Source organism: Trifolium pratense, linkage group LG7 (genome assembly GCF_020283565.1).
Source record: "Trifolium pratense cultivar HEN17-A07 linkage group LG7, ARS_RC_1.1, whole genome shotgun sequence".
Lineage (NCBI taxonomy): Eukaryota > Viridiplantae > Streptophyta > Magnoliopsida > Fabales > Fabaceae > Trifolium > Trifolium pratense.
In genome coordinates, this window is record NC_060065.1 from 37,312,768 (window position 1) to 37,329,815 (window position 17,048).

Consider the following 17,048-nt stretch of genomic DNA (forward strand, 5'->3'; position numbering starts at 1 on the left):
GATTCACACTATTTTCATTTAAGAAAAATGAGGGTAGGAGCACAAACTCATTTTTCTGATGAAAAACCAAAACTTAACGAAGATCAAAAGAATAATCAAATCATGTAGAAACTACTCTAACTAACAAGTAACAACAAATTGAAACAATAAGGAACAAAAATAACTAGAGGCAATCAAAAGCATAGAGGTAAAAAGACATTGGAAAAAAGAACCAAACCAACGTCATGATCATAGTGTTCAATCAAAGACATAATTTTGAAAAATAAAAAGAACACATATATGGTCACCTCATAGTCCAAATTTTCTATTGAAAAACGTTGAAGGAAGAAATTCCGTTTATGCTATTGTGAGAACTGAGATCAATGACATGTATGAATGGAACTGGAATCGGCGGGAAACGAGAACAAACAAACGTTCAAAACTCAATACATGATATTTTAAATTTAATTCTTCTTATTTATTTCTATTTTACACATACATGACATATTAATTTTTATACTTACTTACTCCCTTTAAACAAGTCACTAAATAAAGTATTCAACAAGTGTTTGATGAAAATAATACACATGTTAAGGAAAAAATTCACTTATATTTTGTCACTCATGGACATATATGTTGAACTTGAGGATATATTGTCTTTTCTTTTTGTCAAGACACATAAAAGATTTCATAGCTTGTCATATATGCATTCATAGTATAGAAAATTATTACTTTAGGTTGTCTTCAAGATACATTACTGATTACTGATTCACACTTTCACGTGAAAGAAACACTTTCCTTCAATGATATAGTCTCATATGTGAACCTTACTCATATGTCACTTCTTCAATTTTTAAAACAAAAATAAAAAACTAGTTCAATCTCACTATAAATATGTACTTCATAATTTATGTAGATACACTATGTAAATAAATTTGGTTTAACCGTAGTTTTACTTTTAAATTTCGAATACATTTGTAATAAAAACATATTCATAATCATAGGTATGTTGAGGTTGAAGTTGAACCCAATTTTATGATTCAATATTATAATCAACTAAAACATTCAATATTACAAAAACATCTTTGACTGTCACAAAAAACTATACAGTCTCTGCAGTTTATTTTGACTAATACAATAAGAACATTTCAATCAGTGAAATATTCATATCCTATCAGTGAAATATTCATATCCTCGATACAGATACAGAGTTTGGAGTTTCAAACTGTAGCAAAAAAATTTCTTCCTGAGGAGATCCTCAAATGAATCAGAAATTGGGTCAGAGTTATATTTATGCCAAAGATAAACGAAAAAATAATTGTGAAAAGTAATTATTCTTTTCATCAGGTCAAGCAGTTTTCTCTGCCTTTGCATTTTCCTTATTAATAATGTTTTTTAAATTTAGAATGCCAGTGAGTCCTCGTCCCCGGGCCAGCTGTTCCAGTTCTTCAAGTCTATGCTTAAGATGTTCTATTTCTTCTGCCAAACCATCATTTTTTTGCCTCACAGCCTATAAAAGAATAAACGATTATGACTTGTATATGAAAAAGAAGAGCATGTTAAGGGCATCAATTAAAACAAGAACTACATCACAGATGGTATGACATCGGTGTATCATTCTGTGTTAGAAAATGGGTAGCAGATGAAAAATGTAATATTTTAGCATAGGAACTTAAGAAGCATGATAAAAATTAAAGTTAAGAGGAAACAGTATATACAAAATATTAGAGCAATTATGAAAACGAGTACTGACAGAAATAAACACGATGTAGGAGACACAATGTAAAATATGTGTACTAGATGATTATTTGGAATTACCTCTAGCTCTTGCTTTCGTATCTCCTCCTTCCGTGCTTCAGATCTAGCACTTCTTTGTACCTCAAAGATCAAGGCAAGGACTGCAACCTATGATCAGTACAAATGCAAACAATCAAGGACAAGGCATGTGACTATGCACACGAGTTATTTTGGTACAAAATGATTTCTATTCTCAAGTGTTGTGTCTGGAGTTAATAACAGTGTAAATCAATTCTTGAGCCCAACAAGTATGTTGTATTTGGCTCTACACTATTACTTTGTCAATTGACAAAATAATAACAAAGACATAAAATTACATTCATGAATATAAACATTAAACATATTGTGCAATGGAGGCAACTCAACTCAAGTAACCAACGAAACTGACCAACTGTGTTTTCAGGAAACATGAGTAAATTCAGGCTCATATATACATGCCAGCAAAGTAAAGATTTACCAAGTTTTTCAAAATTTTCCTAAGCTTATGAGTATGACAAAACGAGTGTTTGCATTTGAGTTAACTTGTTTTTGTGTCTTAGGACCATAACTTGTAAAGAGTTAACTCAAGAGTATAACATCTTGCCAACTTACTCGTCGGACATAAAAACTCACACCAAGTACTGAGTTCAATGTCAACTTTCGAAATTTCAGTAACTACCAACAATATCTATACCTCAAAAGTAAAAAAAAAACAAACAGGGAGAACAGCAAAGCTTTTTCATTCAATGTAATTTTACCTCAAAATGCAACTGTGAGAAGTGAGAACTGAGAAATTCAAATTTTACATGGACAATGCTTGATATTTGGAATTAACTAGAGTCTAGAATGCAGATTTGTTAATCATGTATTTCACAGAATAACTTTTATTCATTGCTTTAGTTCTTAGTAAAATTCTATATCACACCAAGCAGCATGTGGCAGATTCCACCAACAAAATTAACTAGTTTCAAGTGAATGATTATAACTTCCCACATAAATGAAATCCATGCTTAAATAATTATGAAAAATAAGTAAAATAGCTTTAGCCAACTCCAGATTTTGAATCCATATTACCGAGAAGACAAAGACTTCTCCAATAAGGTCTACAGCAGCTTGAACGGCCTTTTCCTCATTCAAAGGGCGAATCTCAACATCCGTTGCATGGCCATATATACGCCTTTGCATCTTTGTTGTGATTTGATGATTTTTCTGTTTTCAAAATCAAAAGATAAGAAAATCAATGTTATAGTTTCACATAACTTTATATCCAATGTCAACGTACAAACTGCACACAGCTAATACTTTAAATGGTTGATCTCTAAAACATAGCCATACCAAAATAAAAATAAAAAAAAGCAGATTCTAATTTAAAAACAGGACTAGTATTTAGAAGAATAAAAGCCAGAAGGCATCATCAAAGTTCTAACTGGAAGCAAAGGACTAAGATGCATAGACGAACCAAAATTTAATTTTTCTGTTATGATGAATATTTTACAATCAATCAAATTCGATGAAGTTTGATTTTACTTGTTAGATCTCTTATCAGGAAAATAAGGACTGGTTTGGAGAATTTAGTGAATTTTTCGAGGACATATGTACTCATGTTTTCTAGAATGAATTTAGCCATTATATGACAAGTGAATGGAGACGAACACACTCATAAAATGCCAAATTTGTGGCCAAATAAGGAGAAAGCCAATACACAATAAGACAACAATTCTAAATCCTCCTTAGACAGTTTTAAATCAAGGGAAAAAAAGATCAAATTGCCGAATTCCAATGTCAGTGACCCGAACTTCTTAGTTTGCCTGCAAGGAGAGAATTTTCATTTCAAAGGTTTACCCTTTTCCCCCTTTCACAAAAGCATCATCTCTCAATTCCCTATAACTAACAAAATTTGAATCCCTACCTCTTCCACCCTCACCTACAAATTAAGCTAAACCCTTACCCTCAACAACTTTAACCACCTAACCAATTCTATAACTACTTAACAACTTCACCTCATTTTCCTTATCATTTCTTTCATTCCCATCCGTGTCCTCCTTTCATTCTTCAATTCTCACCCTAATCATCCACACAGTTAAAGATCCAATTTCATCCTACCATAATTTTCTTATCACAAAACAAAAAACTCCTACCACTCAATGCAAAACATTTACTCACTACACATTTCACAAACCTTTCTTCTCCGGTACACCAAAAAGTCTCACATTATATCAGAATCAAATAGTTTGATTTTGATAATAACTTGTACCGTAGCACTTTCAAACTAATTAATATAGGGTAAATAGGTTTTTACCCCGTGTAAAGTAGGCGAGTTTTGGTTTACCCCTGTAATGTGAAGATTATCTGGTTTACACCTCATGGAAAATGTTGACCTATGCTTCTTCAAAAAAAGAAAATGTTGACCTATTTACCATTAATATATAAAAAAAACCTATTTACCCAAACTCGCCTACATTGCAGGGGCAAAACCCTATTTACCCATTAATATATAAAAATCAGACACAATTTGCCTCCTAATTTCCAAAATTCACATCTATCAAGAAATGATCAACTTCAAATTTTCTTCCCCTTTAAAATGTACATTAATTCATAAATAACATCAAATTAATATTATTTGATTAAAATGAAAATATGTAAGAAAATTGAAAACACTAAAGGGTTAGTTAGTTAGTTACCTGAGCCATATCAATGATGAGTTGGCGGAATCTGGGATGAATAGAAGCTTGTTGTTTGAGTTTACCGGCGACTGGTTTGCTAAGGGTTTTCAACGCCAACGTTCCAAGCTTCAAAAGTGGAAGCATTGTTTAAGCTCTCGCTCAAATGGGTTTGGTTTGTTCCTCTAATCTAGTAATCTAAAAAGTGATTAATTAGACTACGATGAGTTCGATTTATCATTATTATAAGTATTGGGTGGTTTTTGAAATAGGCATGTTAAGTTTTCTTGATGAATAAGAAGATCTAAAGTCTTTGAGAGAACGAGTTTTTTAATATAGGTATGAGAGTATTTGGGAATAGAAAAATGATTATTTTTTTCTTGGGTCGCGAATGAACTGGTGGTTTCCACGAAATTGATTGGTTGCGTGGGGGTACACTCACGGTCACGATTGGCTTTCCATCTATTACGACTGCTGATAAAACACGCAGATTAAAAAAGTTGAATTTAATTTATATGCACAGTAAGTGTAAAGTTATTTTACACATGCATTCAATAATATACTGATACATCATGTATAGTATTTAAAAACACATGATGTGTTACATTCATTAAATGATATGGCAATGCATCATTGGATGTATGTGTAAAAAAATTTTACACCGACAGTGCACAACAATTAAACTCTAAAAAAGTTTTTGAATAAAAATTAGTTTAAAGATCACCTACATTGATTTTACTTCGATATTTAAGTTTATGTTAAATATATATATTTAGAATAAAATATTATTAAATATAAGTGAAACGACTGTGTTATTTTTTTTTTTAAAATTTATTTATCAATTTTTCATGTTTCGGTGATAAATAATGGTCTCGTATATATTTTTTAATCGAAAATTAGGAATATCCAGGGTAAATTAGTAATTTTGATATTAATTAACTTTATTTTATTATTATTAATAGTTAGTAGTAAACTTGGTGGTAATATTTTTTATTTTATTTTTGATGAAAAATATTGTTTATGTTTTTTTTAATATAGTTATTGTTTATATTTCTATTTCTATATTCTTTTTTTTATGTATTCAGGTTATTTTTCTATATTCTTTCGATAATTTATTTTTATTGACTAAACTTTCTATAATTTTTTTTTATTTTTTCCTTCCTATTTTTATGCATAGATTCCTATATTTTTTTACTCATCTTATTTTTTATGTTTTTTTGTATTTTTTGTATTTATCTTGTGTTGTTTCTATATTTTTTTATTTTTTAGTGAAATTACAATAAAGAATATAAAATTTGCAACGTGGTTAAAAATATTAAGGATATATTAGTAACTTTGGTGGTAATTGATTTTAATATATTAGTACTAGATGACTCAAAAAAAAATTGAATAAATTTTTTTTTTAAATAGAATGCTTAAAGAATATCCGAAGACCACTTGTTAGCAAGACCCAAATAAAAATTAATACATCCGTCCTTAATTATAAGATCTTGTTTGACCACTGCCCGTACATCAATACACAATTTTGATCATTAATATCTTTAATTGTCTATTAGTACAAATTATAAAAATTTAATATTTTAAAAATACTGATCAAAAAATCTTATATGCTAATATTTACATTTATATATTATTAAAAAAAATACGATCAAAACAATGGAAATAAATAGTACATTTTTGTCGATAAGGGTCTTATAATTAGGGACGAAGGTAGTATTTGCTTTTATCACTACAAATATTTTTATATTGTGAACAAAATTTTGACACGTTTTTAACATAATATGGACTAATATAGATTTAACATGATATATAGACATAATATAAACACATTTTGAACATAAATCAAGTGTGGAGATAGTGTCTCAGTGTAAAGTAGAGATGATCTCCTGAATTTAAAACCTATATTTTTACCATTAATCAAACCGTTGAATTTTAATCATTTCGAAATTTGATATACAAAATACATGAAGATGAAGCTTTAGCGTCACAATAACAAAACTTTTTTTTATCAAGTAGTCTAGTGGTTATAAATTTTATCTTAAAGTGGATAAATTTGGGTGTCGGATGTTCGAACTCCAACACATAAATATAAAATGAGATATTCATGCAAAGTGAGTTAAACTCATGGGAATAGTGACACCCCTTTTTAATAAATACACTTAAATTGTTTAATAATAATATACTTAAAATAATTATTTTCGTAAAAAAGATTTAGAATAATGATTTTATGAATATTTGACCCCAAAAAATTAGAACCACAGAACATGTAACAGCTGGTCTTATCTTAGTGATACAGTAGCAGCAGTACTATGTAGTAATAAGGAACTGAACATATCTTAGTGCATCTTACAATCAATATCTGAATTTCCTCTCTTCCATTCCTTCCAACTACTCATAATTACTACATTTCTTATCTTCTCCATCCAGATCATGGCGGTTGCGGCTGCTGTTGGTGAAGCTTTTCTGTCTGGTTTCATTGAAGTTGTTCTTGATAGGCTTGCTTCTCCTGAGGTTGTTGACTTGATCCGTGGAAAGAAGGTTGACGTCAACTTGGTCCAAAGGTTGAAGACCACTCTTTACGCTGTTGAAGCCGTGCTTAATGATGCTGAGAAGAAACAGTTCGAAGACTCTGCTGTTAACAAATGGCTTGATGATCTCAAAGATGCTGTTTATGTTGCTGATGACATTTTGGATACCATCTCTACCAAGGCTGCTACTTCTTGGAAGAAAAAGGAGGTGAGTACTATTACTAACTACTTCTCTCGCTTTTTCAACGTTGAAGAAAGGGAGATGGTTTGTAAGCTGGAAGATATTGTTGCTAGACTTGAATGTATTCTCAAATCCAAAGATATTCTTGGTCTTCAACATATTGCTACTCACCACCATTCTTCTTGGAGAACTCCATCCACCTCTCTGGTAGATGTTGGATCTAACATATTTGGTAGGGATCAAGACAAAGAGGCCATACTCAAATTACTGTTAGACGGTCATAATGATGATGATGCTAATATTTCTGTGATCCCCATAGTTGGCATGGGTGGTTTGGGAAAAACCACTTTGGCCCAATCTTTGTACAACCATGACAGTGTAAAGCAGAAGTTTAATGTTCGAGCATGGGTTTGTGTATCCGATGATTTCAATGAATTCAAGGTAACAAAGGACATCGTGGAAGCAGTTACTAGAAGTGTTTGTAATATAAATAACAAAGAGTTGCTTCATCTTGATTTGAAGGAAAAACTATCTGGAAAAAAGTTCTTAATTGTTTTGGATGATGTCTGGACCGAAGATTATGACGGTTGGAATTCTCTTTTAAGGCCTCTTCAATATGGTAACAAGGGGAGTATAATACTTGTAACAACCCGTATTGAAAAAGTTGCATCTATGGTCCAAACTTTTCAAACTTACCATCTTGAGCAATTGTCTGATGAAGATTGTTGGTCAGTGTTTGCAGACCGTGCTTGCTTTTCTCCAAAAGAATCCACTGAGAATATGGATCTCCACAAAATTGGCAAAGAGATTGTCAGAAAATGTAAGGGATTGCCTTTAGCAGCACAATCACTTGGCGGCTTGTTGCGACGTAAACGTGACATCAAGGATTGGAATGATATACTAAATAGCAACATTTGGGAAAAGGAGAGTAAGATCATTCCGGCACTAAGAATTAGTTATCATTATCTCCCTCCATATTTAAAACGTTGCTTTGTTTATTGTTCCCTGTATCCTAAGGATTACAAATTTGAGAAAGACGATTTGATCTTGTTATGGATGGCCGAAGATCTTTTACAGTCTCCACAAAATGGGAAGACTTTAGAAGAAGTTGGTTGTGGGTATTTTAATGACTTAGCTTCAAGATCATTTTTTCAAAGTTTTGGAAGTGGGAACCAGTACCTGCATTTTGTGATGCACGACCTAGTGCATGATTTAGCAACATTTCTCGGTGGAGAATTCTATTCAAGAAGAGAAGCACTTGGTAATGAAACAAAGATTGGTACCATGACTCGTCATTTATCATTTAGCAAGTTCAATGATCCAGTCCGTGAAAAATGTGATGTTTTTGACCGTGCAAAACATCTTAGGACGTTTTTTGCAATCAATTTTATACGTCCTCCATTCAACAATGAAAAGGCAGCATGCATCATTTTGTCGAATTTGAAGAGCTTGAGGGTTTTGTCACTGAGAAACTTTAGTGATCTTGTTGAATTGCCTGATTCAATATCTGAACTAATCCATTTGCGTTATTTGAATCTCGCTAAGACAAATATCAAGTCATTACCAGAGTCATTGTGTAATCTTTATAACCTACAAACATTGAAGTTGCAGAATTGTTCGTACCTAACCAGACTTCCCAATAACATGCAAAATCTTGTAAGTTTGTGTCATCTTGATATAACAGGATGTAATGTATTAGAAGAAGCGCCTAAAGGAATGAGGAAATTGATTCATCTGCAACATTTGAGTCACTATGTTGTGGGAACGCATAAAGAGAAAGGGATAAAGGAATTGGGAACACTTTCAAATCTTCACGGATCACTTTTCATTTCAAAATTAGAGAATGTTATCAACAGCTATGAAGCATCAGAGGCAAAGATAATGGATAAGAAGTATCTTGAGGAATTATGTTTGCATTGGTCTGGAGATGCAAAGGACCATTTTACAAATTCACAAAGTGAGATGGACATACTTGACAAGTTAATGCCTACTAAGAACCTGAAAATTCTAGATGTACATGGATACAGGGGTACAAGATTTCCAGAATGGGTTGGAGATTCTTCCTACCACAGTTTGGTTGAGTTATGTTTGTCTGGTTGTCCAAATTGTTGTATTCTTCCACCACTTGCACAGTTACACTCTCTCAAGGAATTGACAATAAGTGGAATGAGTATGTTGGAGACTATTGGACATGAATATGGTGATTCCTTTTCAGGGACACTCTTTCCCTCTCTTGAATATTTGTTGTTTAAGGACATGCCATGTTGGGAAATGTGGCATCATTCCCATGATTCTTTTCCTGTACTGAAGACTCTTTTGATTATTGAATGTCCCAAATTAAAGGGAGATTTGCCATCTCATCTTCCTATGTTGGAAACAATTATTATTCGAGGATGCAACCAGCTTGGCTCTTCTCTCCCAAAGGCTTTTTCCATCCGAAAGTTAAACATATTCAAAAGCAATAAAGTAGCCTTGCACGAACTGCCCCTTTCATTGGAATTATTAGATATTCAAGGAACAGAGGTGATAGAGTCTGTCTTTGAAGCTATTGCCATCACCTTACCGACATCTCTTCAAAGCTTAGATATCTGGGATTGTTCGTCTGTCATATCTTTTCCAGGAGATTGTTTACCCACATCCTTAAAGTTTTTGTCCATTTGGAATTGTAAACATCTTAATTTTCCAAAGAAAAACCACCAACTTGAGTCACTTCAGTCTTTGAGTATAACTAGCAGTTGTGATTCTCTTTCAACCCTCCCACTAGACAACCTTCCGAACCTCAATACTCTCAAAATCCATAATTGTGAAAACATAGAATGTCTTTCTACTTTGAAGATTCTTCCCAATCTTGTTTTTATTGAGATTAGTAACTGCCCCAAATTTGTATCATTCCCAAGAGAAGGATTGTCTGTGTTGGGTCATCACGAGGGGGCAGCCGGGGATCATCCACATTGGGCTTAAGAACAACTCTACAAGTGAGTTGGACACCACACTCTTACCCAAAACCTTAAGGTGTTAGGTTTATGGGTCATCTCACTTATAAAGTGTTCAACCTCCACTTTTCTAAGCAATGTGGGACTTAACCACTCACACTTGCTACAACAATCTCCCCCTCAAGTGTGAGTCCATCCACTCTTGGATATGCTCCCCCTCAAGCGGAAGCTTTCTTCATCCTATACTTGTACCGCCGTAAGCCACACTGCTCCACGGGACTCGCCGCCTGACCACCTTTGTCAGGAAGACTTTCGATACAAGGAGCCAGTTCAACCCTTCGTCGAACCATCGGCTCTGATACCTCTGTTGGGTCATCACGAGGGGGCAGCCGGGGATCATCCACATTGGGCTTAAGAACAACTCTACAAGTGAGTTGGACACCACACTCTTACCCAAAACCATCACGAGGGGGCAGCCGGGGATCATCCACATTGGGCTTAAGAACAACTCTACAAGTGAGTTGGACACCACACTCTTACCCAAAACCTTAAGGTGTTAGGTTTATGGGTCATCTCACTTATAAAGTGTTCAACCTCCACTTTTCTAAGCAATGTGGGACTTAACCACTCACACTTGCTACAACAATCTCCCCCTCAAGTGTGAGTCCATCCACTCTTGGATATGCTCCCCCTCAAGCGGAAGCTTTCTTCATCCTATACTTGTACCGCCGTAAGCCACACTGCTCCACGGGACTCGCCGCCTGACCACCTTTGTCAGGAAGACTTTCGATACAAGGAGCCAGTTCAACCCTTCGTCGAACCATCGGCTCTGATACCATGTTAAATATGCTTGGATCTCAACCCCAAAAGCTAGCTCAAAGGGTGAGGTTGCCCTCACATATTTATACACTTCACATCCCGGGAACCTAAGCAATGTGGGACTTCAAACAATCTCCAACAACACAACAACATATTCAACACCCACCCTCACGCCTAGCGTGGTCCTGGGTCAAATGCCCACATTGCAGTCCTTAACCCAGCTCTGATACCACTGTTGGGTCATCACGAGGGGGCAGCCGGGGATCATCCACATTGGGCTTAAGAACAACTCTACAAGTGAGTTGGACACCACACTCTTACCCAAAACCTTAAGGTGTTAGGTTTATGGGTCATCTCACTTATAAAGTGTTCAACCTCCACTTTTCTAAGCAATGTGGGACTTAACCACTCACACTTGCTACAACAGTCTGCACCCAACTTGGAAGAATTGTATATCTCCAAGTGCACTAATTTAAAATCATTGCCTTGTCACATAAATACTCTTCTCCCAAAGTTACAAGAGATGCGTATAGATGAATGTCCAGAAATGGAGAAATTTCCTGAAGGGGGTATGCCGCCTAGCTTGAGATCACTACGTATCTGGAATTGTGAGAAATTATTGAGGAACCCATCTCTAACTTTGTTTGACATGCTTTCTTGTCTTTCAATTGGTGGTCCATGTGATGATGTTGAGTCCTTCCCTAACAAGGGTTTTGCGTTGCTGCCTCCCTCCCTTACCTCCTTAATTCTACGGAAAATGTCAAGTTTGCACACGTTGGAGTGTACGAGGCTTCTCCACCTAACATCCCTCCAACAATTAACAATTGATGACTGTCCTCAGCTGGAGAATATGGAGGGAGAAAGGCTGCCTGCTTCTCTATTAAAACTTATAATCTTTGAATCCCCTCTGTTGGGAGAACGGTGCCACATGAAACACCCACAAATTTGGCCCAAAATTTCCCACATCAAAGGTATTTGTGTTGACTACAAATGGATTTAGCAAGCATGAACATCGATTTTCAATAGGTAATTGTCCTGCTATTTCACACCTTGCCCAATTTCATTCATTTTTAAACAATTTGTCTCTTTTTCATGTTGTTTGCATTTATTTTTATTATAAGGTCACAACAAATATTTTGTGTGCATGGTGATTATTTGAATTATGTTGCAAAGCAATGCCTTTTCTCTCCCGCATCTCATCTGTTGCTGTTGAAATAATCATCACAAACTCACAACAAACGTTATTACATTTCAAATTTTTAGGTAAAGGTCACCCAAGCAAAGATCTCATTACTTTTGTGGTCTTATAAATATCATTTACTTTTGTTTTACAGACATGGTAGCGGCTAACCTCCTTGTTGATTATGCTGGTATTGTTTTGTACAATCAAGTAAGTTTCCCTTCACTTCCAATGTAATAATATTTTCTCTTCTACACTTCTTCATTATGATGATAATGATGATGTTTTTTTCACTAAACTAATTATTTCCATCTTATGTTGTTCATCTTGGAGTCAATATTTTTTAAGTGATGCAAGAATTCTGGAGAAGAATTTGGCATCAAAGTTCAAACATCAACTAAAAGTCCTCTGGTTATTAACACCTTTCAGATGGTGGACATCTTCAATTGCAGGAGCCATCGTAGAAAAGTTTGCTGTGGAGGGTTAAACAAAGTCACTTGCTGAATAAGTGGGTAATTCATTTCTTTTAGGATAAAATATGATTTTAAAATCTATAATTTTTACTGCTTAAGTCATTCATTACATATTCTTTGGCTTGCTGTAGGCTCTTGGACTTGTGAGACGATGGAATCAGGCGCTTCATACAAGTTTGATGTGGATATTCCATTTCACTTTTTGGTAACATATCAATGCTCATTAGTTATTGTGTTTCATTGTGATAATACTAGGATTAGTATTATCCATATCTTCCATTTGTGTTGATTAGGATTTCCATTTTAAACAGCTGCGGGGATATGTAATGTATCTGAATTCTGAACACTCCATGAGGGAAAATCCAAACTGGATTTCTCCAGAGGTATGCTCTTATGTCTCCACATTACTTAATTGCATGTATTCTCCTAAAGATTTCTTCTCATGCCATTCATTTTATCTCTTTTTGTGTATAGAAAATGTTGGGGGAACATATAGAGAGCTTCCTTATTTGTGATTGATTATTAGTCTGCTGTTGCACCATTTTAAATTTGTCTATCCATTGCTTGAAAAGAAATCTCGATGGAACAAATTGAAACTGGAATTGTGCTAATTAGATGGAGGAGTGGATTACTGGTGTAAGGGAGGGAAATTTAAAATTCGGGACGAAGGAGAGAGCCACCATCCATACAACAAGTCTTACCTACTTGGCTACTCGGTGATGCTTATTGTCTATCTTCTGATTGGTTCAACTGAGGACTCTAGTTATTGTACCACACAAAATGTTAATGGACAGTAGCCCATGCCTTTCTGGAAAGCTCGAGACATGCGCTAATGTGATGCAAGGTTTGTTGGCATTGTTAACTGGAAAATTAAAATCTGCTTATTTTTTGTGTTTTATGAAATTTATGTTAAAGGTAAGTTTTATTTGTTAATGCAGAAGTTAACTACTTCCAATTTTCAAGGCACATTTGTACGGTCTTGCACACATCCCATGCTTTGATGGTCTTTGCTACTTACTTTAGGCATCTAAAAGGTTTTAATTTGGATACCTATACTACATGAAACATAGGAACTAGTTTTCTTGATCAGTTTTGGATGATTGCTTACTTTAGCTAAGCACCAAATGTGAATATGTATAGAGTTTGACAGACTGCTCCAAATAGTTTCCGCTACAAGTCAACAGGTTCCTATACCCTCTCCAATTGATGCTTCACAGTTATGCATCTGGATTTAGTTGATATTTCTGCTGCTTTTATTGGAGTTCTCGAAACATAGCTACTGATATCTTATCTTTCTGTTATTAGCTTCAACTCTCTGTAACAGCACTTTAAACTCTTGTAAATCTATATAAAGTGTACATCAATTCAATCAATAGAATGAGATTGTTGTCCTCATTATTTTTGTAGATGGTATTAGGGAATCGGAATCAGATGGCATGCTGTGACCTGACCTCAAGTACCACATTTACTAACAAGAATATTATTATCATATATTGAATAATATTACTAGTTTGTTTGAAAACTCAATCTATTAGTACCTTTAATTAAATGAGTTGTTATATATTAATATTCATTTTCAAAGTACACGAGTGTGACATCCTACTGGTGTACAATTCATTATTCTGCATAGCTTAATTTGACTTGGTAGTACTTAATTATACCCAATGAAAAAAGTAGGAGTCAAAGAAGGACTTTATCGTTCCTATGATTCAAATGCAAACCCCTTTTAACTATATTTTGTTTGAACTTTGTAATGACTAACCGTTCTGATAAAGGGGATAACAGCATAGTTATTTCTGAAATTAAAATTAATTTCAAATGGAGACTAACCATAACTCCAAATAGTTTGCACTACAAGTCAACAAATTCCTGTACCCTCTCCAAATGATGTTGCACAGTTATGCAGCTGGATTCAGTTTCTACGGTTGCTGCTTTTATTCGTGTTCTCAAAACATGGCTACTGCTATTCTACCTTTCTGTCTATAATTTTGAATTTGGAAGTTGTAAAAATCTGTTTTAGCCTTATCTGTCTTTTGCTCTATACCCATGTAACAGTCTTCAGTGTTATTAGCTTTAATTATCTCTTTCTGTACCTTAAAACTCAATCAATAGAATGAAAATTTTCTCCTCAATATTTTTCTAGATGGTATTAGGGAATAGAAATCAATTTATATAATATTATTAGGACTTAGTTTATTTGTCGAATTTGAAGTGCTTGAGAGTGTTGTCATTTCGAAGTTTTCCAAATCTTGATGCATTGCCTGATTCGATAGGTGAACTGATCCATTTGCGTTATTTGGATCTCTCTTACACAAATATAACATCATTACCAGAGTCATTATGTAATCTTTATAGTCTACAAACATTGAATTTGTACTCTTGTGTGCAACTAACCAGGCTTCCCAATGACATGCAAAATCTTGTAAATTTGCGCCATCTTGATATTAGTAACTGTAATATGTTAGAAGAGATGCCTAGAGAAATGAGCAAATTAAAAATTTTGCAAAACTTGAGTCTCTTTCTTGTGGGGAAGCATGGAGAGAAAGGGATAAAGGAACTAGGAACACTTTCAAACCTTCAGGGATCACTTTCCATTGCAAAATTAGAGAATGTTATCAACACTGAAATATCAGAGACAAAGATAATGGATAAAAAGTGCCTTGAGGAATTATGGTTGTCATGGTCTGAAGATGCAAAGGACCATTTTCCGAATTCACAAAGTGAGATGAATATACTTTGCAAGTTACAACCTACCAAGAACCTGAAAAGACTAGATGTATATGGATATAGGGGCACGAGATTTCCAGAATGGGTTGGAGATCCTTCCTACCACAATTTGACTGAGTTATATGTGATTGGTTGTCGATATTGTTGTATTCTTCCGCCACTTGGACAGTTACACTCTCTCAAGAAATTGACAATAAGAAGAATGAGTATGCCGGAGACTATTGGACATGAATATGGTGATTCCTTTACTGGAACCCTCTTTCCCTCCCTTGAATGTTTGGAGTTTCATCACATGCCATGTTGGGAAATGTGGCACCATTCCCATCATTCGGATGATTCTTTTCCTGTATTGAAGTCTCTTGTGATTAATGATTGTCCCAAATTAAAGGGAGATTTGCCACCTCATTTTCGTATGTTGGAAGCAATTCAAATTAAACGATGCAACCAGCTTGGCTCTTCTCTCCCAAAGACGTTTTCCATCCGCAAGTTACACATATTTGAAAGCAATAAAGTAGCCTTGCATGAACTTCCCCTTTCATTGGAAGAATTAAGAATTCAAGGAAGAGAGGTGACAGAGTCAGTCTTTGAAGCCATTGCCATCACCCCACGGGCATCTCTTCAAATTTTGGATATCAGGGATTGTTCGTCAGCGATATCATTTCAGGGAGATTGTTTAATCACATCCTTAAAGTTTTTGTACATAACAGATTGTAAAAATCTAAATTTTCCAAAGCAAAACCATCAGCTTGAGTCACTTCAGTATTTGACAATAACTAGAAGTTGTGATTCTCTCACAACCCTCCCACTAGATATCCTGCCGAACCTCAATAATCTCCATATCTATAAATGTGAAAACATAGGATGTCTTTCTACTTCAAAGATTCTTCCAAATCTCAGTTATATTGGCATTAGTAACTGTCCCAGATTTGTATCATTCCCAGAAGAAGGATTGTCTGCACCAAACTTGAAAATATTGTATATCACCAATTGCACTAATCTAAAATCATTGCCTTGTCACATAAATACTCTTCTCCCAAAGTTAGAAGTGATGACTATAGATGAATGCCGAGAAATGGAGACGATTCCTGATGGTGGTATGCCGTGTAGCTTGAGATCACTCTGCATTGGGAATTGCGAGAAATTATTAAGGAATCCATCTCTAACTTTGTTTGACATGCTTTCCCATCTTTCAATTAGTGATCTATCTGATGGTGTTGATTACTTCCCTAGGAAGGATTTTGCGTTGCTTCCTCCCTCCCTGACCTCCCTAGAGCTATGGAAAATGTCAAGTTTGCACACGTTGGAATGCACGGAGCTTCTCCACCTAACATCCCTCCAACAGTTAACAATTGGAGACTGTCCCAAGCTGGAGAATGTGGCAGGAGAAAGGATGCCTGCTTCTTTAATAAATCTTCAAATCTTTAGATGTCCTTTGTTGGAAGAACAGTTCCGCAGGAAACACCCAAACATTTGGCCCAAAATTTCCCACATCAAAGTTATTCAGGTTAGCTACAAATGGATTTAGCAAGCTTGAAACTTGAATTTTCAATATGTAATTCTTAAGCTCTTCCTCGCCTAAATTCCATTTGTCCAATTTTATGCATTTTCTACATAATTTTACTTGAATTTCTTTGTGTTCGCAATACTCTTTGGTTGTTCATAATTGTATTTTTGCTTTCATTTGATGTTTCCGTGTTAATTCTCAGTAAATTATATTCTGTAACATCCTAGTGTTTTCTTTCCTTATATATTGAAATCTGATAATGAAAGATATTAAGAAAAAATCTATCTA

At 34.6% G+C, this 17,048-nt stretch overlaps 3 protein-coding genes across 10 annotated transcripts; 2 read left to right on the forward strand and 1 right to left on the reverse strand.

The window, feature by feature from the left end:
* Positions 1-1,000: 1,000 nt before the first annotated feature.
* On the reverse strand, positions 1,001-4,838 carry LOC123899495 (OPA3-like protein). Its single transcript, XM_045950643.1, has 4 exons — positions 4,437-4,838; positions 2,830-2,964; positions 1,798-1,884; positions 1,001-1,489 (listed from the first exon to the last, which is right to left on the reverse strand). The coding sequence occupies exons 1-4, from the start codon at positions 4,560-4,562 to the stop codon at positions 1,328-1,330; spliced, it is 510 nt and encodes a 169-aa protein (XP_045806599.1). The 5' UTR covers positions 4,563-4,838; the 3' UTR covers positions 1,001-1,327.
* A 1,849-nt stretch (positions 4,839-6,687) lies between these two features.
* LOC123893551 (putative disease resistance protein At3g14460) lies at positions 6,688-14,051 on the forward strand. Of its 8 annotated transcripts, XM_045943284.1 has the most exons (9): positions 6,688-10,030; positions 11,303-11,902; positions 12,140-12,167; positions 12,258-12,266; positions 12,486-12,564; positions 12,661-12,734; positions 12,841-12,912; positions 13,004-13,373; positions 13,468-14,051. In XM_045943284.1, the coding sequence occupies exons 1-2, from the start codon at positions 6,846-6,848 to the stop codon at positions 11,874-11,876; spliced, it is 3,759 nt and encodes a 1,252-aa protein (XP_045799240.1). In that variant the 5' UTR covers positions 6,688-6,845; the 3' UTR covers positions 11,877-11,902; positions 12,140-12,167; positions 12,258-12,266; positions 12,486-12,564; positions 12,661-12,734; positions 12,841-12,912; positions 13,004-13,373; positions 13,468-14,051. The 8 variants fall into 8 exon arrangements, with proteins under 8 accessions (XP_045799240.1, XP_045799239.1, XP_045799236.1 ...); XM_045943283.1 differs by lacking the exon at positions 12,140-12,167 and having other exon boundaries at positions 12,203-12,266; XM_045943280.1 differs by lacking the exon at positions 12,140-12,167 and having other exon boundaries at positions 12,211-12,266; positions 12,390-12,564.
* On the forward strand, positions 12,213-16,801 carry LOC123896377 (putative disease resistance protein At3g14460). Its single transcript, XM_045946771.1, has 6 exons — positions 12,213-12,289; positions 12,486-12,538; positions 12,661-12,734; positions 12,841-12,912; positions 14,715-15,602; positions 15,645-16,801. The coding sequence occupies exons 1-6, from the start codon at positions 12,213-12,215 to the stop codon at positions 16,779-16,781; spliced, it is 2,301 nt and encodes a 766-aa protein (XP_045802727.1). The 3' UTR covers positions 16,782-16,801.
* The last annotated feature ends 247 nt before the right edge of the window (positions 16,802-17,048 follow it).